This window comes from Medicago truncatula, chromosome 6 (genome assembly GCF_003473485.1).
Source record: "Medicago truncatula cultivar Jemalong A17 chromosome 6, MtrunA17r5.0-ANR, whole genome shotgun sequence".
In the NCBI taxonomy this organism is placed as follows: Eukaryota; Viridiplantae; Streptophyta; class Magnoliopsida; order Fabales; family Fabaceae; genus Medicago; species Medicago truncatula.
The window spans coordinates 2165666-2190803 of NC_053047.1; the positions used below are offsets into that span (position 1 = coordinate 2165666).

Here is a 25138-nt window from a genome sequence, read left to right on the forward strand (position 1 = left end):
TTAATCATTAAAAAGGTCAAATAACTTAATTTTCAATACATACAATTCATAATTTTTCATAAAAAAATAATAATACCTAATGTCCTTCATGAATGCCCTTGGGATATTTATTAGTACTTCCATTTAACTATTAGTGTATTTTCATTATCATTAGTACAAAATAAAAAAAAATTATTTATTATTATTTTTAGACATAAAAATATAAATATATTAAATAAAAATAAAGAGATACAAAGACCGGAGGAACATTAAACAAGGCTCATGTATAACCCAATCAGGGATACATCGTGGTAATATACAAACTAAAGTGGACCAACCTTAATAAATCATAACAAAATAAACACTCCTCACATATGCAACCTAACGAACCAATCAAAATTTGTTTTTTAAATTAGTATTTCAGGTTAATTTACATCGGTGTAGTTTTTGCTCGAAACTAAGACACATTTACTTAAATCACAATCGAAACGGTTTTAAAATTGAGTAATTTCAAAATGAGGAGTGCTAGAAATACTATCTTCTCAATACTTTCTCAAAAATACAAATTCCTTAATGTGTAGTACAATGCAATTGCAATTTCGTCAAAGGTAGATGTCATGCTTTATATAGGTGACTCCATGGATCAATCCATGTCATCATAAGGACAAAACAAGAATATAAAAAAGATGTTTCTACTTCATAAATGAGAATCAAATTTATCAAGGTCATGTTCATATCATATTAATTGCACTCCTGAATTTTCCATAGCAAAATATACTTCCATGATAATACCATTTAATTTCAGTATATAAATTCAAAAATTTTGGACCACAAGGATCATATTACATAGACAACCCAAACTTTGTTGAACTTGTAATAATTGATTAACAACATATATGTATTTATGGACACTTAGGTCTATTGCCATGAGTCAACATATCAGTGTAGCACTTGCCACATTTTTCTTTGCTACAATAAGTTCTTAGAGGGACACATTTGCACCGGTCACGACATGCCATGCATGCTCTTATGCATAATTTATTTCTTGAATGCAATTTGCACCTATAACCATAGTGGAATGCAATCTGCCCACATATGTACAAGTCTTAGAATTCAATTACTATGTACAAGTTAGGCATTTGGTCCTCTCTAGTACCAAAAGAGAGGAACCAAATATTTTCCGTTGATTTTTTAAATAGGGGATCAAAAAACTGGTTTTATAAAGGTTAACACAATAGTATCCAAGAAGTTTGGTTGTTTATGTACTCTTCATCCAATCATTAAATGAAATGTCACATGTTTATAATAATTTATATTAAAATAAATCAAATGTTAAACAAATTATGCCTACAATATCCAACCAAACTCCAAGTACCTAAAAATTTACCTTTTAGAAAAGGGTATCAAAGTTAACAATTTTGAAAAAAAGATATCAAAATTGCATTTAAGCCAAACTGGTATTTATTAATGATAGTTGTTGCAACTAACTACTACTTTCATCAGCTACCATGACATGATCCTCAAAACTATCGTACAAGTGTGTTCACAAATTAGCAAGCATTGCACTTTAATGAGGATACAAGAATGACTAGAAAATTGAACAAAGGCAAGAATATATGATATTGGAGCTCCAAATTTCAATTCAATGGAGACAAATTTCATTCTTTTCACATGAATATAAAACACATTATCTTTTTTTACCATCCTCGTTTTTACATGTGTTATAGTTTTACTAGTACATTTTAGTATTCACTTCTACACCCACTAAATCACTATCCATTCACCTTGAGGCATTGTAAAGAAACAAGGTGCATGGCAGAGGAATGGAGTAACACTGTAACATCCATGTTCAGTCCCAGAGGAAGATTAATGTTTAACACAGAAACTGACACTTGCTATTTAAGGACACAATAATGACTTCAAGACGGCTCTCCCTTTTGTTTGCAGTAATATTTCTTTTCCAGCTCTTCCTTGGTGTTTCTCTTCCCACTACTGGTAAATGTCTATGACACCCTCAAAATTTTCAACATAAATCATCGGCTATCAGCCATTCGCCTCTCAATGACTACATAGCTCCGTCTTTCTATAAATCATATTGCAATGACCACGGCTGCCATGAAGAAAAAATCATGGCAATTTGTTTGTGGATACTTGATCGGTATTGAATTGTAATATTCTGTTTGTTACTGCAATCCACATTCAATTCTGATAGCTTCCAACAGCTCGGGAGAGACATTGGGCTTTGCTCCTCCGTCTTCAGCTACTCCCCTATAAATTGAGTTGGTGTGACGTTGCGTTCCCGCCCCCCAACCCCTGTAAAGTATGATTTTGCTAGGCTCCTGAGAGACTAGAACTGCACCTGTTGCTTCCTGCAAGTACGATAGATAAAAACAAATTTCAGGATTTAAAGAATATTTATTGGTCAAGACAAAAAAGAATAATTCAATGAGAAAAGAAAAAGGGGATGAAGCTCGTCATATGATACCTCTAGTATGGAAACCAACTCATGAACTGAGGTCCCTTTTGCCCTTCCTTTGACATTAACTATGACAAAAGGGTGCCTCCGCAAAAGATTCTTGATTGCTTCCTCAAGACCGGCCACAATATTGCTCTTTCCTGATAAGAAAACAAAAAAGAGACGAGAATGTTCCCCTTCCAATTAGCATACTTCCAGGAAAACACAGAAATATAAGAGGCTATATTGTTCATAATAATGAAAACAATTTCAGGACGATGACATCAATGAAGATTTACGACTCACACAAGTCACAACAAGTGAGGGAAAAAGGGATTGGCCAAATTCTTTTGTACTAAGAATCTGAACATAGAGTGCTAGCTAGCTATCATTACTATGCTAATAAAACAGACAATGGCTTATGCAATTAATGCAGAAGCCCACACAACAAAAAAAGGGAATCAGCACAAGATGCTACAATATATAAACTCTTGGTAAAAATGCATAAACCTAAAAGATAGACTTATGATGTGTGAAGATAAGATAGGACATACAGTATTTCTAAAAACAAAATAGAGCTGAAAATTATACCTATGGGAACGATAGGTATCTTTTTCATCCTTAAGGCCTGCTTTCGAAGAAGAAGTCTCTCTCTATTGGAAAGAGATGAAGATCTAGAAGAAAACTCAATTGGACTCTTATTTATCACCGGAGCTGATGGTTCAGGATCCCTTTTAAATGATATAATCGATGCTTCCATAGCATCGTTAGTAGAGACACTATGTCCAGTATCAACCACAGAATCACTCACTTCATCCAACTGAAATCCATGTTAATTTAAGAAATCAGTATTTAAAAAAAAAATGTCAGAAGAAACCCTGATATAACCACATGATAATCCACAGAAGAGGATAGACGTCAACATTTCCACTTTTATCAGATAAAGCATGATGTGCTTGCCTGCCTTTTTGGATGAACCAAACTAGAAGGAAACTCGTTTGAATTCTCATTTATCACAGGAGCTGATGGTTCCGGATCACTTTTGAATGATATGATTGATCCTTCACTTGCTTTGTTAGTAGAAACACTGTGCCCAGTATCAACCACAAAATCATCCACTTCATCCAACTGAAATCCACATTAAACTACCAAATCAATAACTATAATCGAAGCAATAACCAAAAATAGATGCCAGAGGAAACTTTGATATAACCAAATAATAATCCAAAAGATGATAGGCATTAAGATTTGCACTTTTATTAGTTAAAACATAATGTCCTTACCTGTCTTTCTTGATGAACCAAACCAGTCAAGGATTCTGGTTCGCCTTGACATTCTTCACCAGTATCAATCAGCTCAATGTGCTGCTCTTGTATAGGTTGTTGGTTGTCAACAGAAGCTTCTTCTAGAGAATTTTTTGTAGCCTTGTATCGCACCAAACAAACATGTCAGAGGAAACATTGATATAACCAATTGATAATCCAAAAGATGATCGGCGTTAAGGTTTCCACTTTTATTATTTAAAACATAATGTGTTTACCTGTCTTTCTTGATGAACCAAACCAGTCAAGGATTCTGGTTCACCTTGACATTCTCCACCACTACCAATCAGCTCAATGTGCTGCTCTTGTATAGGTTGTTGATTGTCAACAGAAGCTTCTTCTGGAGAATTTTCTGTAGCCTTGTATCGCACCAAACAATATTTCAGAAATCATTATTTAGAGAATCATAGTAGTGATATCATTGGAATAGAAATTCTCATTAAACTCTACTATTTAGAAACACTCATTATTTTCAATTTTCATATTGCTGTCTCCATTACTACAAAGAGACTCTCTTAAACCGTGTACTTGAGTCATGACAAATTATGTAATTCATAAGAGAATAGAAATAGCTCAAGTCCGTACCACTTGCACCATTTTTACAAATCATCAAACACCTAGCAACATGCTACAGTCAGCTACTCCTTTTATTTTGCAAGTAATCTCTTTACATGTAATGGGTATCTTCTAGCAATTAGACAAAGAACAAGTGACGCAAATTGGTATAAGCAATCATTTGTTAAAAAGTATGTACATCTCACCTTTCCAAAGGTATGCATAAACAGCACACACACACCTTAAATTTTTTAAATAAACATTAACTACCCTAATTTGTACATGAAATTTACTCAACTCCCCCTCAAATTTGTTTAAAAAATACATTTGCTAAAAAATAAATATATTTCCAAAGGCCCCAATGCCTTTTACAAAAGGGCAATGCTAACAAGTGCCCTTGCCCTAAGGGCACTTGCTAAGAAGTTCAAAGTGGAAATTTTATCTTCGGTGTTTGTGTATTCAACACATTGAAACATTAAAAAGTAACTTTTTCAACATCAAACTTATCATTTGTTTCCTTTTTTTGAATCCTTAACAAGTTCCCTTAGGGGCCTTTTTTGACCAATGTCTTTTAAAAAATAGAGAGCGAAAAATTCGTGTCATTTAAGCATTCCTAAAGGGAAGTGCAGGTTCCCTTCGGTACATTGAATATGTTCCTATTGTAGACCATATTCTAAAAGAAAAACACAAACTTGAGTTCAACCATTAATCCTAAGAATTTATAATTATAATGTATTGCACTTGCATTTACATAGCCTTCATCCTCTTTGGCCTGATTTGCCAAAAATACTAATCTCAAAATTGTAAAATGGGAAGGAGATTAATAAAGAATTAAAGAAGCATCATGATATAGCTCACCAAGTCCGATCTCAACTCTTTAGCTATCTGCTCACTGCTAGCCTCATCTTTAACCTATTCAGTTAAATAAATTCACAATTTTCAATAGAGATTGAAGGGAAGTGTTTCTGGAACATAATATAAGTAAGGACCACTCACCATTTGATGCTTCAATTCATTTATGTTCTTGTCTAACTTCAAAACATGAAGCTTCAACGCCTGCAAGATTGAATGGAATAAGGTGGTGATATATCATATAAGATTAGCAGTCAGTTCCTTTTTTTTTTTTTTTTAAAAAGGTCAAATAAATAATGACAACAATCCTGCTTGTTGAAGTGTGGAATTTTAGATAAAGGAGGAGAGAAATAATAAGAAATATCATTATAATGAAATGAGTTTGATATAAACTTAATGCAAAAGACTAAATACTAACTCCTATTTATAAGGGCTAATAGACTCGATCCTAAATGAAGAATTAATCATAATAATAAGTAAAAAAAAGCTTATTCCTAGGAGACACTATGAAATTTTGAAATAATATAAAAGATATCTTAGAATTTGAGTTGGGCCTAACTCAACCCATACAAAACCGTTTGTAAGGTGACGACTGTCCACCACAAAGTCATTTTCAGATCTTATCCTATTCAATGTGGGACTATAAACTCACATTCTCATGCTCAGGACTAGAAATCTGGAGTGTGACCAGAGTGATCTGATAGAGGGTGTTCCAACAGATCTATGATAGACTCCGACACCATCTTAGATTTTTATATTGAGCCTAACTCAATCCTAACCAAAACCAGCTTGTGAAATATGGATTATCCACCCCTTATAAAGTCATTTTCAAGCCTAATATCATCCAACGTGGACAAGGCTGTCGAGCACCGCTTTAACATAAAACTAACACCATTAATCTACCATATAAAAATTGGATGTGCTCTTTTCTAGATAAAATAAGTTTTTATTTTATTATATATGAAGTTTTATATATATAAAAATAAGTTAGTTCCATGTTGTTGTTGTTGTATATATAATGTTTTATATCCATAACCTTTATTCTTTAAAAAAGCCAAACACTGAAAAGAGTTGGTTCCTTTTCTGAGCAATAATTTTGTGCTTCTACACAAATATTGTTTTTAAGAACATTCCAAAAGAAGTTCAAACATTTAAAAATGTGCTTCTCAGAGTTTACATTAAGAATTGCTTTTACTTTTTCACAAAGAAATTTTAGAAAGATCATATATAAATATTCATCTTTTTGTTTTTCAAAAAACTCATGTAAACCAGCCTATTATAATTTTAACATTGTTCACCAACCACGCAAAGAATACTCTCTCCCACCATACCCTTATTCTCTTTTCACAAATGAAATGCAGATACCAAATTATATGACACTCCAACACAAATAGTCAAATACTAGTCAACGATGACAATTTTACCTCACGGCGTTGTGCCTCTATTGAACGCTTCAATGCTTGCTTTTTATTTAGAAGTGTTCGCGGCCTCAAACTATCCGGCCTACTATAATTCTTTCCACGATAAACAATGATTGCGTAGCCCTTGTTCACTCTCTCTACTGCTACTAATATTCCACCACTTTCTGCCTCTAAGGTCCGAGCTGTCTGGTGGGCATATTCCACGCTTTCTTGATTACATATTATCTTCACAAGTTCCCGATATTTCCAATGAAGATGCATATTTTCCACTGTCCCATCAAAAACCCCTCGTCTTCCTGATAATTAAGAGAGAATTAATCAGGAATAAATTTTATATTAGTCAAATATTTTAAATAGCTTGTGAATGAATCAATTATTTACTTCCATATTTAGAATAATCAACTATCTATCACTATAATTTTCAAACATATTATGAAGTCACCTAGCAACAAGAAGGGCTTCATCTTCAAGCCAATTCTCCGCAACATGTATCTCTCTTCTTCAGTAATACTCTCTTTATCTATTTCTTCTTCTTGAAGACTCTCGTCTTTTTCCAGACTTTCTAAAAGTTTTTCAGCTTTCTCTTTCTTCTCTAGTGCCTGTATGTAAAAGCTATACCACCAGTAACTCTAAAGTAACAAGTGAAAAACAACAAGTTTGAACTTGATAATGACATCATACCTGTGCCAATTTGAAGCTAGTCCTTTGAATAGCTGCCTTAGCCTTCATCAATAATGGCTTTTCAATGGTTTCTTTATCTTTAATGAATGTCATATGCTTTCTTTCAGAATGTGAAGAAGCTGTAATTGCTGATCTATTTTCAGCATTTTCTTTATTTTTTACAGCTTTCCATCTCTTTTTAATTGCTGAAGAAACTGCAGCAGGTAAGAAGTCCTTTCCTCTGTAAATGACAATAACTTCTTTATTCCGAGAAAGGAGAGTTCCTCCAGTCAGATACTGCAGAGAAGTGGATTTTTTATTAGACTGAAGTTGAGATATAATGGCATGATATATATAATTTTTTGCCTGTAAAATAAGACCTACTTAAGTTCGCTCAAAACTGTCAACTTTACATTTACAAAATATATATAGGATGCATTTCGTCTAGCTACAAAACCAGTGTTTGACTAGCTTCCCTCGAACAGTTGTGCCAGATCAGCGATGCAATTAAATTTAAAACTGATTATGGATCTTTGTATTCTGTTCGAAAGCCACCTTAATTGTGGTATTATAAAACAGATTTGAAGGGTCAGGTTAGGCCTACAGCTCAACACCCCGTGAGCTTAGCTCAGTTGGTAGGGATATTGCATACTATATGCAGGGGCCGGGGTTCGAACCCCGGACACCCCACTTCTCCACATTTAAAAATGTGTGAGCTCTGGCCACTAGGCTACTTGACCAAGGTTAGGCCTACAGCTCAACACCATCCTCTACAGGTCAACACCATAATAGTCAATCTCGGATAGCGGTGCGTAGCGGCTGACCCCAAAAGTGGGATAGCGTATAGCGGTATTACAAATGGTGGTCACCGATATTTGATTATTTATTGAACAAATTACATGAATGATGGTATAAACTATAAAGTATTAGACAAACTTATATATTTCTAAGAAAAAAACTATATTTAATGTAAAATTAAATATAACACTCAAATCTCATGAGACATTCATAAAACAAAACACCAAAAACAAAGGATAGAGGAACAAATTAAAAAAATCATAAAAACAAGAGAAACCATAAAACAAAAGAAAACAGAGGAAGATAAAAAGAACAGAGAAACCATACAACAAAGTCAATTTGGTTTTAAGAATCCATAAAATGCCCTAAAATCAATTTAGAAATTTGGACACCATACAATACAAAATGTTTTAAAAATATGGTCAATTTGGAAATTTTCAACTAAAATCAAACAGCAGCTGAAGCGGCCGCTATCCGCTCTGCTCCACTATGCTGCTATAGCCTATAGCAGCTAAAGCGTCCGCTATCTTATTCCCCACCGCTGCGACGATTAGCACAGCGGTTCGTCGCCGCTACGCTATGCGCGGCCGCTATTGACTACTATGGTCAACACTATCAAACATTGGCAACTTGACCTTCTATACAATGCAATACTTGTCCAAGTTAGGCCCCGTCAAAAAAGTATCACCACCGCTCGAGGTGCCACAACAACTTCCACCCATAATAGGTCACAGGTTCAACATTTTACTCATTTCGAAAAGTAGATATTATCAAAACTCCATTATTTAAATCTTAATTGAATTGGAATCTTCCAACACAGCTTACTTTCGTTTCTAACAATTCAACACCATCCATCAATTTGAGTGACAAGAGGTAATAGTGTAATACAACAATTGGACCAAATGATAAGATACAAAATATTCGAAACAAAACAAGTTTATAATATTACTAGAGTTGAAAAGAAAAGAAACTCAATTCAAAGGTAACTCTCATCAACCATTGAATGTGACATATCCTTGCTACACAACATTCCAAATAATTTTATAAACGACATTGCTTGAAAGTTGTAGCTAACTGCCATAACATGAATCGCACACATATCACCAAAAAGAGTAGGTACAGGCTTTGACAGGTTATACACTTCCTCTTACCTTTATATTTAAACCGTAAGTACAAAATTTCATAACTTTGAAAATAATAAGCAAAAACAATGCCTGACCTTAATCTCTTCAGCCATTTTCCTATTGCTAGTATTCTGCACACCTCTTTTTACTGCAATATTGACAATCTCACATCTTTCCCAGAACTTGATAATCGCAGCAGCCACTCCTTGAAGTTTCCAATTTCTACCTGTAAAACAAAAGAACTACAGATCAAAATCAAGCGCTTACTGAATAAGAGCTTGCCATGTAACATAAGTGCTTACCTATAAACAATTTCAATAACTGAGTCCACAATTTATTTATCAAACTGATTGTAATTAGACCGAATCATAATAAGGTGGAAGAGAAAGTGAAAGAGATCTTCAAGAAAGGGCATTTAAATTCAAGATAGCTTCTGATATTAAACTTATATGCTGTCATCCAAATTCACTAGAAGAAGCCACGATTTCTTCAAGAAAGGACTTTTAAGTGAATGAGTTGAAGCTAGCATTTGAAACAAAAGTATTGAGATGGCTTAAAATTATATAGGATGGAGGATTAAAATCACATGAAGATAATGATGATAAACTACTCTATTTATGTACGCCACAATTAGGGATGATATGTTGTAAGGGTGAATGTTGTGATAAAATTTATTGCTTTCCATATATATAATATAGTTTAAAATGTTGATAACAATTAAATATTAGAGTTCTGTCAAAAAAAAAAATAATATTAGAGTATTCAACTCGCACGGGTCAAAAGTTTAGTTAGGTTAAATTGTATTCATGTATGCAATATGTTGTTTCCGTAAACAATTTTAGGAACTGTCATAGGGTATTTTTATAAGCTCACCCGAACACTTACAAAAGTAATCATGCCATAAGATAAGCTCAGATAAATTGTAAATAAGTTATTTCAAATGCACCCTGGACCCATATTTGGCAAGTTAAGAAATGTAGGACAAACTGACCTAATGCAAAATGGCATGGTAAAGTTCTGCCAAGTCTCTTCAATGTGGTCATTTCATCATCCGTTAGCTTAGACTGCACACCATATGGAAGTAGGCGAAAAGGCGGCCTAAATCCAGGAATAACGGCAGGTAGAAGATCAGCATCAACAGGCACAGGGTCATACCCCCACCAATCCGTAAATCGAGGCCCAAGACCCTCTAACAAGCTGTCTACTTCTTCTAAAAGCTCTGCTTCACCTGGCAGTTGAAATCTCACTCTATTGGGAGTACCGACTCCTTGTACCAAAGCTGGTTTTACGGTTTTGATGTTTGAACTTTGTCCTGCATGTGTGGCTGAACTCATTTCAGATGAATGGGTCTTTCTTTCATCAATACTTTCATCATCACTGTCCATAGGTTGCAATGCATCACTTTCTTCTTCTCTCAAAACTTCATCTGATAGGAAGTAAGGATACTTATAATCAATCCCTCTGTACAATATTATTTTACTTCCAGATCTCCAAACAACAAGTCCTCCAGTTTTTCTCTGACATGACAAAAATAGTATAAGCTATAATCAGATTATTGTACATGGGACACCCAAATCATATTGGACAAATTAGAGATAAAAAAAAAAAAAAAAAACTGTTTTCTCATACCAAAAAAGTAATAATTTCTGTTTTTCCGTATAAAACGTTGAAAACAGAAGGATGTATCTGTAGTATGTACTTATTAAACACTAACTAAAATATCCATTTGCAGTTTCATTTCAGACATCAATCTGGTTTCTAACTTCCAACACAGATATATATGATACCAGATTACTTCAAAGTTCAAAAGTTTGAACTGTTTGTGCTTCCTCAGTATGTAGCAGTAGCACCCCATTTCAGATTGAAGCTGTGTGCAGTGTCTCGTACGGATAAAGCACTGACATGTATAAACATACAATCACTTCTATTTACTATCAGTGTCTACATATCAATGTTGGTATCGTGTCCGCTGTGTTCGCTTCATAGTTACTTAGGGTTTGTTTGGCATGACACTTTTTTGAGCTTATAGCTTATAAGCTCATATAACAACAAAAAAAAAAAGACCTGTTTGGTAACTGTCATTTTCTCACACACTTATAGCTTATTATTACTAGCTTTTCACGTTTTCTATTAAACTAATCCAAGTAGCTTATAGCCTAAAACTTATAGCTTATCATTTTCTCTCAATTTTATCCTCGTAATCTTAATTGAATAAAGGGTTAATAGTGTTTTTCACCCTTGTAATATATGTCATTTCCGGTTTTCGCCCCTATAAAATTTTCAGTTTGATTTGCACCCTCGTAAAAATTTTATTTTCCAGAAAACACCCTTAATAGGCCATTCAAAAACCAAAATTTCTTGAAAAAAAATTCTGAAAATGGCCTATTAGGGGTGTTTTCCGGAAAATAAAAATTTTACGAGGGTGCAAATCAAACCGAAAATTTTATAGGGGCGAAAACCGGAAATGACATATATTACAGGGGCGAAAAACACTATTAACCCTTGAATAAATAATAAAATAATAAGTAAATATATCATTTTTATGTCATTTCATATTTAGGGCCCGTTTGAATTGAGCTTATGCAAAACGACTTATGCAAATAAATGAGCTTTTATGTATGATTCATAAGCTTGTTAAGGTAATTTATGAAAAAACAGCTTATGAAGATACAATTTTTGGTAGTGAGAACATATGAATTAACATAAAAGCTTATTTATTTACATAAGTTATTTTTTTATAAGCTCAAAATAAGCTCAATCCAAACGAGCCCTTATAAGCTAGTTCAACCACTAATTTTATTAAACACTACAAATTCAATCAACTACTCTATAGAGTATCAACTATCTGCTACAAGCTTGCTTATCAATTATCCGCTATCACCTAGCTTATCAATTATCCGCTACAACCCTTAATCAACACAAAATTGATTCAATCTCTTACAACACAGACTCAATTTCAATGAGTATCACTAATCTATTTATCCAATTCAACCAACTAAAATCAAATTAGAAAATTGAAATTCACATAAAATTTTCAAACTTTATCAAAAAAAATTACCTCCAAAATATCATGAGTCCTTTTCATGTTAATCCTACAAAGATCCTCACAAACAACTCTAACAACTTCCGATCTTCGCCACCGTTCATGAATTCCATTAACAATCCCTTCCGTTACACCGGCTTTCCCAACCTTAATCTTCTGCTTCATCTGATACCCTAATTCTCTCAACCTCAATATCTCCCCATCCGTCAAACTCAACTCTGCCAACGTCGGTACTCTCTTCCTCTTCTCCTCCCTCTTCTTCTCCTTCGCCAAACGCGCTCTCTCAACTTCATTCTCGCTCAATTTCTCGAGTCCTGCGCCAACGAGAGGAACTGGATTCTCCGGTGTGCTCCAGCTGAGGTCGAGTGTGTGACCGACGCGGTATTTTGGGAGTGTGTGTGGTAAGGGAAGGAAGATTTCACCGGCGGTGGTGGTGGAGGTTGTGGAGGAGGAAGAGGAGTGGCCGGTGGTGGTGGTGATGATGCCGAGTGAATGGAGTTTATCGGCGATGCGTTGAATGGCGGAATCAGGGAGGGTGTGGGAATTAGAAGAGGAGGTGCGAATAGTGAATTTGGAAGGGGTTTTGGGGAAATGAAAAGGGAAGAAGAATGGAGAAGAAGGAGTGAAGAAGGTGTTGAAGTTAGTAGTTGGAAGCAACATTTCATGGATAAATGGGTGGGAGACTCTGTTTCTGAATGCAGATGAAAGAAAATGTCGTAGTAGATATTTTCAAATGTTTTTTTTTTTTTTTTTGTTAGAGACAAATTCAAAAATAAAGTTTATCTTTTCTAAATTAACTATATGCACTATATTTTTTTACATATATATTTTAATAAATAATATTCCCTACAGAAAATTTCAATAAACATTTTATAAAAAAATAAAAATAAAAGGGTTAAAATTCAATAAATTAATAAGGCCTGTCATGAACTACCTATAATGTTGATTTATCATAGAAATTTTAGGTTAAAACTAACATAAAGACTAAACTGACGGACAAAAATATATTTAACGGACCAAAATGTAACTTTTATTAATTAGAGGACCAAAATGAAATTTAAAAATTAATTAATGATCAAATGTCTAATTAAGCCTTATATAAAAGTGAGATGATAAACTTTGTGGCAGTTAAATCTTGTTCGCCATAAAATGATAGTTAATTGTCGTTCAACATTTTTTAGATCGGTCAAATTATTTTTTAAAATGGTTCATTTGATTTAAAAATCTTCCAAACAATAGTTAATTACGACTGGAGATATTTTCAAGGTCTTGAGAGCAATTCAAGGATGCTTAAATAGCAATTTCCCTTTAATTGATTATGGTTGCTTTTTAGGCCTTTCGTGTTTCTCATTCTTGGCCTACGAGCAGTTGAAATCTCTTTTTCTTCTGAGTATATTTTGACATCTATAGTCAGTTTAAGGATCATATTAATTTTCCTAACCTCCATGCTTTAGTTCTAGGTCATTGCTAGATGTTCCAAGATAAAAATTTGATTTTCAGACTACTTGATCATATTTCTCCAAAAGTTTTCTAGAAAATTACAAAAATAAAAATAAAAAAATGCAAGGATCCTATAGAACTCACCCCTCAAAATTCAAAATTCCATTGTTCAGACCTATTTTTCATTTTTTTTCCTTTCATTTTTCATATTCTCAAAAAAATTCCAAAAACCTGCATTAGTTTTATCTGATTTTTAAAATTTTTTGATGGTATAAATAAATAAATATTTTGTTGCTTGAAGAACGTCAGCACATGCAAAAGTCCACTTGAAATAATAACATCATGTGATGTTAGCAGCATGTTGAGTTGCATCATGGCGACGGAAAAAACCAGGACGTTGCATTTGCATTTGAGCCAAAATTAATGTGCAATTAACTATATATGGCTGAGGAGGTTATAGTTGTTAAAGAAGCTCTTAGGGCCAAGGCAGCTGTTGATAAACACTCGAGAATTCAATCTAGAAGATGATGTGAGTGATGGTGTTTCTGTGCAAGGAGAGGTTCCCGGTTGATACTTACGGCAAGCTGCAACCACGCAAGGTTTAATTTTAATTTTAAACAAGGTTTAAAATAGAAGAAAATTGTTCTTGAAACACATGAGTAAAATACAAAATTGCCCCTCGATAGTCAACTGCCGAAAAATTCAAAAACTGGCTGCAGTTAACTATCGAGAAAAACAATTATGCAGACAGTGAATTCTGCATAATTCTAAAGAATTTTCAAGTCATTTTTCAGTCAGATTTTACTTGTAATTAAACCAGAGCATTTTCAAAGGCAATATAACTCATACAACATTTAAACTCAGTCATAAACAAGAAAAATACAATATCTTTTACAATTGTCCATAATTAAGAGTCCGTTTGTTATAGCTTTTTTAAGAAAAAAAATCATTTTTTTTAAAATAATCACTTTTAAGAGTTTTGCATCCGTTTGTTACATATTTTAAAGAAAAAAAATCAGAATCTAAAAACAGCTGTTAAGAGCAACTTCTCAAAAATAGATTTTTTTTAGAGGAGAGAGAAAATATGATTTAAAAGATTGAACTAATTTTGTAACAAAAAATCTCTTTTATATAGTTGTATCAAAACAAACTAGATTATTTGTTTAAAACAAATGATTTTTATTACGGTAAACAAACGCAAAATAGATTCAAATTTTTCACAAAATCTCTAAAATATAATCTCTAAATTATTTTATGTCAAAATCACTTTTAAAACAAATTCTATGGTACACCCAACAATTTGAGTGTATTGGTACACTAAATCCTTAAATTAATAGTTAAATGAGTTATTTTTTGTAGGAAAAAAAAAAAATTCTATCACCTATAATTATAATAACTAAATCTTATTTATCAAAAACGTCAACACAATAAAATTTGATTTTTCTGAATTCCTATTACTCATAATAGAGAATTTTGATTATTTTTAACAATAAAATGAAAAAAATATTAGTATGCTTTTTTTAAAAAATGAAATGATGTTTTTTCTTATAAAATGATATTATTTTAAAATATATATGTCAACAAACACCTATTTCTTTCATAAAAAATGATAGTTAATTTATAAAAATGTAAGCGAGAGTACCTGTACACCTTAATTTGCGGGTGTACCGTAGAAGTTCCCTTATTTTAATCCGTAACAAACGTGCCCTAAATGAAACCGACATTTGGTTCAAAATGCACAAAATGTTGAAATTCATCAAAACGTTACATAGTGTCCATAATTAAACAACACATTACAACTTATTAAATTAAATCCTTACTTACATTCAACGTATTGCATATGGAACAAACATGCATATATAATATATTATTTTCCACCATATTTCGAAACATAAATCTGACGTCGCTTTCGTCTTTAATAAGCCAATGCATATAGCTTGTCGTTTTCTATGCGTATTCATCTCTATCTTCTCCTAGGTCTATGCATGACATTTGACTAAACAAGTGACGTGTATATTGATTTTCACCAAGATGCTCAAAATAAGTGTTAAGTTGTGCCTTCAAATCATCAAGAGAGTCGGTCGGCGTTATCATAGCCTTAATTGTATTTTTAAAAGCGGAGTACCTAACACTACCTTCAATTTTTGCAACCTCAGACATGTTTCACTTCACAAAAGCTTTATGAAAAAAATCACCCATTAGGATGAAATTAAATGAAATGTAATAACGAATAAATCAAATGTGTAAACATTAATAACGAATAAATAAGTATTGCATTAGTTTCACCATATAAAAGTCATATATCATATATATCAATATAAATTACAAAATGTTACTTATATATTGGCAACAAAAAATTGCCGTTACAATTTCGCTCCCAAAATATACGTCGGTGTAATTTCTACGAAAAAAAGGACTAACACCGACAAAAAAATCATTCATTAGACCAAGTGATTGGGGAAGATCAAGTGAAATATAATCTTCCTCATCTTCCGCAATAACTTCAAATTGTTGCTTTGGTTTTTCGGGAGTGTCCTATTTTTTTACGTCAAAAGTGTGTTGATACCGCCTATGTTTGATGCTTCAATGATTTTGGAGCAAGATTTGATGAAAAAAAAAATTAGATTTGGGGATTGGATGGAAGTGTTATGGAAGTTGATGATGAAATAGCGTATAGGGGGAGCAGGTTGTTGTTTCATATGAAAAAAAATATTTTTTCGATAGTTAACTGCAGCCGATTTTTGAATTTATTGGCAGTTAACTGCCAATGGGACAATTTCATATTTTACATGCGTTTTCAGCCTTATGATATGTGTCAACATCAATTTTTAAAATATAAAGTGTATTGCATATTTGTTTGTTATTGAGTGGTTTCCTCTTTCAAGAGGATTACCTCACACACAACACAAGAAAATTTAACCAATTTTATTTCAAAAGTACGTGCGTGGCAGATTACCAATTTTGTAAGTAGTGAATTAAAAGAATTTCATATTATAGGAGATTTCATGCAGCAACTCAAAGTCGTAGATCAAGATTAGATGTTTCCTATTTCAAGCTTGCTTTTGAAGCAGATTTACCATACCATACTTAAAGTTAGAGTCTTTTGATCTTACTCAAATAGTTAAGAATTGTTGGTTGCGAAGAATCTCATATTGTAGATAGTTACACACACATGTGCCTATGCTATGCGTGTGAGCATGTGTATGTTGAATTTATGTCGAACTCATTGTATCAAATTAAACAATAAGTCATGGGTACGATATTTTAATTTTTAGGAAACAATATAGGGTGAAATTAAATATCAACTAAGAATTGATTAAATATTCTAAATACTAGAATCCAACATTAATTTCAAACTTATTTAACAAACTATACAAATTATAAATTATTGTAGAACATAATGTTTTGGACTAATTCATTGGCAACTCTTTGATAATCCCTCAATCACATGGTTTCATAATACTTAGGAGAGAAATGTGGTTTAACCAAAATCTCAAGTGGTGTAGCTTTTTCATTGGTCATTCCAAGATTTTCAGTCATATCAACAGGTTCACTAGATCCATTTACAATTTCAAAGGAGTGTAAAAAATTAGCCAAAGTTAAATGAATCATATGAAGACCAAAAGATATTCCTGGACATATCCTTCTACCACTTCCAAATGGTAACAACTCAAAATGTTGACCCTTGGCATCAACATTTTTGTGAGTGGTAAGAAATCTTTCTGGTTTGAACTCTAATGGATCTGGCCAAATACTTGGATCGGTTTGAATTTTCCAAAGATTTGTGATAAGTCTAGTTCCTTTTTTGATACGATAGCCACCTAACGTACAATCTTCTGTGAATTCACGAGGTGCTGAGAGAGGACCTGGAGGATACAATCTTAGGGTTTCTTTGACTATTGCTTGAAGATATACCAACTTATTTATGTCTGAGTCATTTATGAATCTTTCTTCTCCAATTTGATTGTTGAGTTCTTCTTTTGCTTTTGCTAATACATGAGGATTTCTCAATAGTAAACAAATTACCCATGTAAGGGTAACTGTGCTTGTATCAGTTGCTCCCAATATCAATGCCTGCAAGTCAAGTAAATGTTCTCTAAATAAGAAAAATTTGTTATAGCAAACATAATATACTTAATTACTAAAAAGATAACATTATTATTTTGTTGATATTTTTAAGATCACGCTATAACTATTTTTTTTTTGTGCCAACTTGATAGGGATGATTTTGTTTCATGCTTTGATACTTCACAACCCATGCTTTAGTCGGATTTTTTTTTTGTCAAGTAGTTTAGTTGTTGAAGCTCGCACAGTTTAATAAATGTGAAGAAGTGAGATGCCCGAGGTTCGAATTCCGACCCCTACATATATAATTGAAAACTGCTTTAGTCGAATTTTAATTACTTCATATATAATTGAACTAAGCTAAGCTCACGAAAACTGCTTTAGTCGGATTTTAATTACTTCATATATAATTGAACTCGTGATTACAACAAGTGCCCTTTTTTCTAGAAACCAAAGGATGAAGACAAAAACACTTTTTTTTTGTCTAGGTTTCAAGCCCAGACCTTGCATACATTATGCATTGTCTTTACCAATTGAGCCAAGCTCACGGGGACAGACAAAAACACTTATAAAACTAACTTATGGCATTCCTCCTTAAAAATCGCCTAGTTAAATTTTCATAAAAAGCTTAATTTTGATATATCGTCTCTATAAAAAATGTACATTGTTATCAAATCACAAATTTACCTTACATAAAAAAGTCTTTTTTTTTTTGTTGAGAGAATAAAGAAGTCTAACAATTGTGATTTCTTAACAATATAAAAATTTATATTGATTTTTTTTTTTTAAGGAAATAAAAAATTTATATCGATGAAATTCAATAAAGACACTCAATTTGTTTTTAGTATATGCAACATTGTTTTTTACGAAAATATTAGTTTTTTTTTTTGTGTCAAAGGTTCGAACCCCAAACTTTACATATAATATGCATCGTCTTTAACAACTGAGTTAAACTCATGTGGACATGAAAATATTAGTTTAATATAATCATATATGTTCAATATGTACATACCAATGTTGTTGCTTTGTTTATAGTATCAGCATCGAATCCACCAATGGTGGCACCATCAAGCATTGAAATCATCATGTCCATAAAATCTTGGTCACTTTCAACTTTTTCACCTAAACCCTTATTCTTGTGATGCTCCACTAACCAATCATCTAAAACTATATCCAATTCTTTGGCAGTTTCTTTCATTGCTTTGACTCCTAATTTCATCCATCTTAGAATTGGAACAGCATCAGCCATTGTACATACCCCTAACATATGCATGAACTCTCTTAATGCCTTTACAATATTTTGTGCTTCTTTCTCCTTTACTACGGCTGTTTCACCAAAATATCTCTTCCCAGCCATTGTTTGGAAAACTACATATTGAAGAATTTATTAGAGATAGGCAATGATTCGATAATCTACTCATTTTGCAACTTAAAAATAATAGTAAACTTCTATAAGATAAGATAAAATTATAAAGTCAATCCGTTTTCGTATATTCTATAAGTCATTTTTTATAAGCTATCTTCGAGACCTTATAGAAAGAAGTTGAAAACACGCTATGAACATGTCATATGTTGTTTTCATAAGTTCTCTCAAACAGTTTCTTAAGTGTTTATGACAATAGAGAAGTTTAAATAAGACAATCCAAACATATTCATATATACAATCCGTTTATTTTATTTGGTCCTTGTAAAACTATCAATTTCCTTGTTTCGGTTTGTGGATTTTTTTTTAAGGAAGATTATGGAAAATTATTTCTTTGATATTAATTATTTTAAAATTTGAATACCTTTATTTGAAAAATTAATAGCATTATTTTAATACCTATAAAAATGAGTGAATTTTAGTTTTGATCTTTGTAAAAATAAAATTAATTCTTTGTAAAAAAATAAATTGATATCACATGATGATAGGAACCGAAAAATAAATTGATATCACATGATGTAAGAAGTAAAGTAAAAAAAGTGTGATACAGAGATTAAAAGGTTAATTAAACCTAAAATCAAATGAAAAACTTAAAATAATGTAAATACCTATATTGAATACCAACTGGGTGAACCACTGCTTCATCTCCACCAACATGTAGCCAGAATCATTCTTTTTGTTAGACCAAACATGGAAAAGCTCTTTAATCGAAGTTTTAACTTCCGTGACTCGAACATGGCTAAGCTGTTCCATTCGACGATTCGATAGGAAGATACTAACAATTTTACGCATTTCGCGCCAGTAAGGACCATAGGGTGCAAAACCAAAGCTAGCTTGGTTATAAGCTATATGTTCAATTGCAACAAGTTTAGAACGAGACGAAACGGCAACATCGTTTATAGTGTAACACTCTTTTGCCATTTCCCAATTGCTTAGTACCAAAGCACGATTTGTACCAAGTTTTATGGTGAATAGGGGTCCATATTTGTTAGCCATGGTGCCTAATGTTTTATGAGGTGTTTTAGAACCACCTAAGACTAAGAGGTGACCAAGTATTGGCCATGCACCTGAGGCCATGGGAGGTTCTCTACCCTTATTAACAACTTTGGAAGGACGGAAATGGAATAAATAAATTAAGAATATTAGAGAAAGAAATCCTATTGTTGTGACATTTTGGAAATTTAGAACTAAATCCATTTTAGCTATAATAGAAGTTTTGGGTATGGAGACGTTGTTTGGAGAATTTTTATATATGGTGTGGATGTTGTTGTAGCTTCTTATGATTTCATTTATAAGTATGGAAACGTTGAATAAGTATGATACGATGCATCATGTGCATGTCACTCTTGGTAATAAACTTTTTTATAGACAAAATGGGTGAAGTCAAACAAATTAAGTACGTACGGAGAAGATGAGTATTCTAGATTCGAATATGCGCTCTAACATATTAAATGTCATCGTAGTCTTTTACTATTCATAAAATATACATTTATATAGACAATTTTCAATATATAAGTGGACCGTTAATATATTTTTAAAGGCCTAATCCCTCTAAAAAGACTCAGGCGCCCTCCAGAAGGGCTCTGAAGACTAGGCACGTTTTTCCAAAGGCGCAGCCTTAACCAGCTTCTAAAAGTATCTAAAAGCTATACATACCCCATTTGAAATCATTCTCAAGGGATCAGATAAACAGTCTAAATCCTAGATTCGATTATTGTACTCACCGCAAATACAATAAATATATTTCACTAATCTAGTAATGAAAGAACTAGTTAGACTTTTTTTTTGGGGGCCTATAGTTTTAGTCACTAAAGCTCTAATTTGTTGAATAGTGACTATCCTAGACAAGATCAAAACAAGTGGACAATCAAAAAAGACAAAAGAAGAAGATAGAAAAAAGAAAAAGAAAGGGATATCCTACGATTAACATAAATTATGATTGTTTTAGGCTTTGAAAGCAAATTGTGCGTTCGGCAGGATAATTAAGTGTATGAAACAAACACTAAAGAACGACAAGTGAAATTGGGAAAACTCAATAGAATCTAATCTTCTTATATATTAAAGTTAACAAGTAAGCCCTAATTTTAACCTAAATCCTATTCCATAATTTTACTGTTTTAACCCTAATGTTCACACCTAATCTCCTATTTTCATGAACAATCTTCTTATATATTAAAGTTAACATGTAAGCCCTAATTTTAACCTAAACCCTATTGCATAATTTTACTGTTTTAACCCTAATGTTCACACCTAATCTCCTATTTTCATGAACAATGCTAATGCTCTCTCCTAATCTTCTTATCTTCTTATATATTAAAGTTAACAAGTAAGCCCTAATTTTAACCTAAACCCTATTGCATAATTTTACTGTTTTAACCCTAATGTTCACACCTAATCTCCTATTTTCATGAACAATCCTAATGCTCTCTCCTAATCTTCTTATCTTCTTATATATTAAAGTTAACAAGTAAGCCCTAATTTTAACCTAAATCCTATTGCATAATTTTACTGTTTTAACCCTAATGTTCACACCTAATCTCCTATTTTCATGAACAATCTTCTTATATATTAAAGTTAACATGTAAGCCCTAATTTTAACCTAAACCCTATTGCATAATTTTACTATTTTAACCCTAATGTTCACACCTAATCTCCTATTTTCATGAACAATCCTAATGCTCTCTCCTAATCTTCTTATATATTAAAGTTAACAAGTAAGCCCTAATTTTAACCTAAACCCTATTGCATAATTTTACTGTTTTAACCCTAATGTTCACACCTAATCTCCTATTTTCATGAACAATCCTATTGCTCTCACCTAATCTTCTTATATATATTAAAGGTAACCCGTAAGCCCTAATTTTAACCTAAATCCTATTGCATAATTTTACCGTTTTAACCCTAATGCTCACACCTAATCTTATATTTTCATGAACAACCCTAATGCTCACACCTAATCTCATATTTTCATGAGCCCTAATTTTAACCTAAACCATGTTGCATAATTTTACCGTTTTAACCGTAATGCTCACACCTAATCTTATATTTTCATGAACAACCCTAATGCTCACACCTAATCTCATATTTTCATGAGCCCTAATTTTAACCTAAACCCTGTTGCATAATTTTACCATTTTAACCCTAATGCTCACACCTAATCTTCTATTTTCATGAACAACGCTAATGCTCACACCTAATCTCCTATTTTCATGAACAAAGCAAATCGGCATCGCTTTATTTCCCCTATTTCTTCAAAACAAATCGCCCTATTTCTTCAACAAAACAAATCGCCCTATTGGAATAAAAGGGTTTTGAAAGATTATAGCAACATTTTTTTTTGTTAATATTACACTTTTCATCCAAATTAGAACTGAACTCTCTTTGTTAAATATTTACCACAAAATGCACCTGAATTTTGCAATCTATATAAATAGGTGGAAGAAACATTTCAACAAACAGTTAAAGGGTATCATTTACGGTAAAGGCCAAATATTCGATAAAAGGACAATTATTTAAATAAAACATTTTACATGTTCAGGTTAAGAATGAACTATTTTTAGGTACATAATATAACATTAACATATAATTTTTACAAAAGAATGAAGTAACATTTTTTCAAAAAAAAAAAGAAAAATATGAAGTAACATACCAATAATATAATATTGACATATAATTTTAACAAAAGAATGAAGTAACACACGATTGATAAAAATTAATATTTTTTTGGTGAATAAGCGTGGTGTCGTGGTGTCTGAGGTTCGAATTCCAACATCTGCATATATTTGGGACCACATATTTCATTCTCTTTGATATGCATTGAGATTTGTTTTTGTCTACTATATCTACAATGTATATGACCCGTGCGGCAGCACGGGTGGAAAGTCTAGTTTAATAAAAAGATGAGCATGGGACAAATTTTTACCTAAGTGAGGTCGACGTACGATGTAGTTTGATTTTTCCGCTTTGTTACAATGTTGGTTCCGTTTGATTTCTACTTCAGTAAAAAAAATAATGTAATAAACAAGAGACAATGTTATTGGGTTCGTGTTCAAGTTTGTAAAGCTTTCTTTCACTAGTCCTTGCACCCGTGCTGCCGCACCGGTCATATAAATTGAACATGTGTAAATCATAAAAGCAAATTTTAATAGTAAGTATGAAACCTTGAAACATAAAGTTTATAAGTGAGTTAATACAATTGGGAGACAACAAAATAGAATTCATGATAAATTGCGGAAAACTTCTTTGTAAACGACATTTGAAGTATTGTTGATGCAACCCCATCGTCTTCTGTCAGAAGTATTTTCAGCCCACTCCTAGAAGTCACACGTGAAATAGCAACATAAAGTTGACCGTGAGAGAACACATGTTGTGAGAGAGATACTCCAACTTGTTTGAGAGACTGGCCTTGACTTTTGTTAATAGTCATTGCAAAGCATACACGGATGGGAAATTGTCTTCTATTGAATTTAAACGGAATTCTTGTGTCAGATGGTGAAAGAGATAATCTGGGGATATACACCTTTTCTCCAACATTGCTCCCTGTTATTACCTTTCCTTCAAGAACATATCTACCCATCTTTGTAATTATCAACCTTGTTCCGTTGCAAAGGCCTGCAATAATGTCCAAGTTTCGCAATAACATAACAGGGACTCCTACCTTCAACTTTATTTTGTGATTTGTAATACAAGATGCGTTAATTATGTTCAAGAATTCCGCTGTCTGAATATCATCAGGCCTGTTAGCCATGGATGGCTTAGTCAATGGTAAATCACAACTAAGATAAATCTTTTCTTCACCAGGGACCAAAGACAACATATAATCATTAATTTCCTCAACAGTGACATTTTTGGGTGTCAGTATGGCTCTTTCTTGGAAAAAAAGAAGGGTCATGCATATTCATAGCCAGAGATGGATATATAGCATCAACAATAGCAGCAATATGGTCACATGTGCTATGAATAAGTATATCATCTGAAATTTGCACCCTAATATCATCATCAATAACTTCAACAATGCTCCCATCACCGATTCCTAAAACCCAGTCGCTGAATTTTTTTTCTTTCTTCAACCTCCTCGCTTGAACAACCATGCAAGAGCCTTATGTTTGCTGTCAATGTTAGCACTTAACAATGGCGCCATATGGACGACGAATTAACGCTAGAATTAACAACTTCTTGCCTATTTGCTTTGGGTACAACATGTAGAATTTGTCTGAAATCACCACCAAGTACAACCACTTTTCCACCGAATGGAATGTCCATCCTGCCGTTGTTATGATGTCGCATCAAATCTCTTAGACTTCTATCAATCGCTTCGAACAAATGTTTGTGTATCATAGGTGCTTCATTCCAAATGATAAGCTTTGCGTTGATGATAAGCTCGGCTAAATTTGTTTTTGGAAAAATGCCGCAAGTAGAGCACTTGTCAACCATAATTGGTAAACTGAACCTTGAATGAGCAGTCCTTCCCCTAGGTATGAGCAGTGCTGCGATTCCACTTGATGTCGTGGTCAATACAATATCGCCCTTGGAACGCAGTGCAGATGATAAAGCTCTTCATATATAAGTTTTTCCAGTTCCGCCATAACCATATACAAAGAATAAACCAGGCTTTTATGCATCTATTCTGGAAATGATTTTGTCATATACACTCCTTTGTTCATGTATCATTGTTGACATTAATGACTTGTGTTCTTTTTTAAATATATTTTTGTCATATTTCAACTCATCATACATCAACATATTGCGCACGCGGTTGATCATTGAAGCGTCTGGTTGTGGCATCATTGGATAGTCATCTTTCATACTTTGACCATGCCCTTGTAACAATTTCTCGACCTCTGCGAGAGCATAGCTTTGCAACTGATGGTCATCTAATACCAAATCCGCATGGTAAACGCAACATATTTAAGGTCAGATATACTATCTTAACTTGTACGAACATGTAAAACTAAACACTATAGAATAACATTTAAAGGGACACAATTGACTGTGTGTGTTT

General features: G+C 32.8%; 2 protein-coding genes across 3 annotated transcripts; both read right to left on the minus strand.

The window, feature by feature from the left end:
- Positions 1-1596: 1596 nt before the first annotated feature.
- On the minus strand, positions 1597-12927 carry LOC11421806 (CRM-domain containing factor CFM2, chloroplastic). Of its 2 annotated transcripts, XM_003618295.4 has the most exons (14): positions 12225-12926; positions 10158-10683; positions 9262-9392; positions 7266-7541; positions 7027-7183; positions 6588-6880; positions 5308-5367; positions 5170-5223; positions 3975-4115; positions 3718-3858; positions 3395-3562; positions 3026-3254; positions 2465-2595; positions 1597-2348 (listed from the first exon to the last, which is right to left on the minus strand). In XM_003618295.4, the coding sequence occupies exons 1-14, from the start codon at positions 12867-12869 to the stop codon at positions 2163-2165; spliced, it is 3138 nt and encodes a 1045-aa protein (XP_003618343.2). In that variant the 5' UTR covers positions 12870-12926; the 3' UTR covers positions 1597-2162. The 2 variants fall into 2 exon arrangements, with proteins under 2 accessions (XP_003618343.2, XP_039690846.1); XM_039834912.1 differs by lacking the exon at positions 3718-3858 and having other exon boundaries at positions 12225-12927.
- Positions 12928-17093: 4166 nt separating this feature from the next.
- Positions 17094-20334, minus strand: LOC11421807 (cytochrome P450 82A3). The gene is made up of 3 exons (XM_003618297.3): positions 19746-20334; positions 18727-19082; positions 17094-17723 (listed from the first exon to the last, which is right to left on the minus strand). The coding sequence occupies exons 1-3, from the start codon at positions 20332-20334 to the stop codon at positions 17094-17096; spliced, it is 1575 nt and encodes a 524-aa protein (XP_003618345.1).
- Between the last annotated feature and the right edge of the window lie 4804 nt (positions 20335-25138).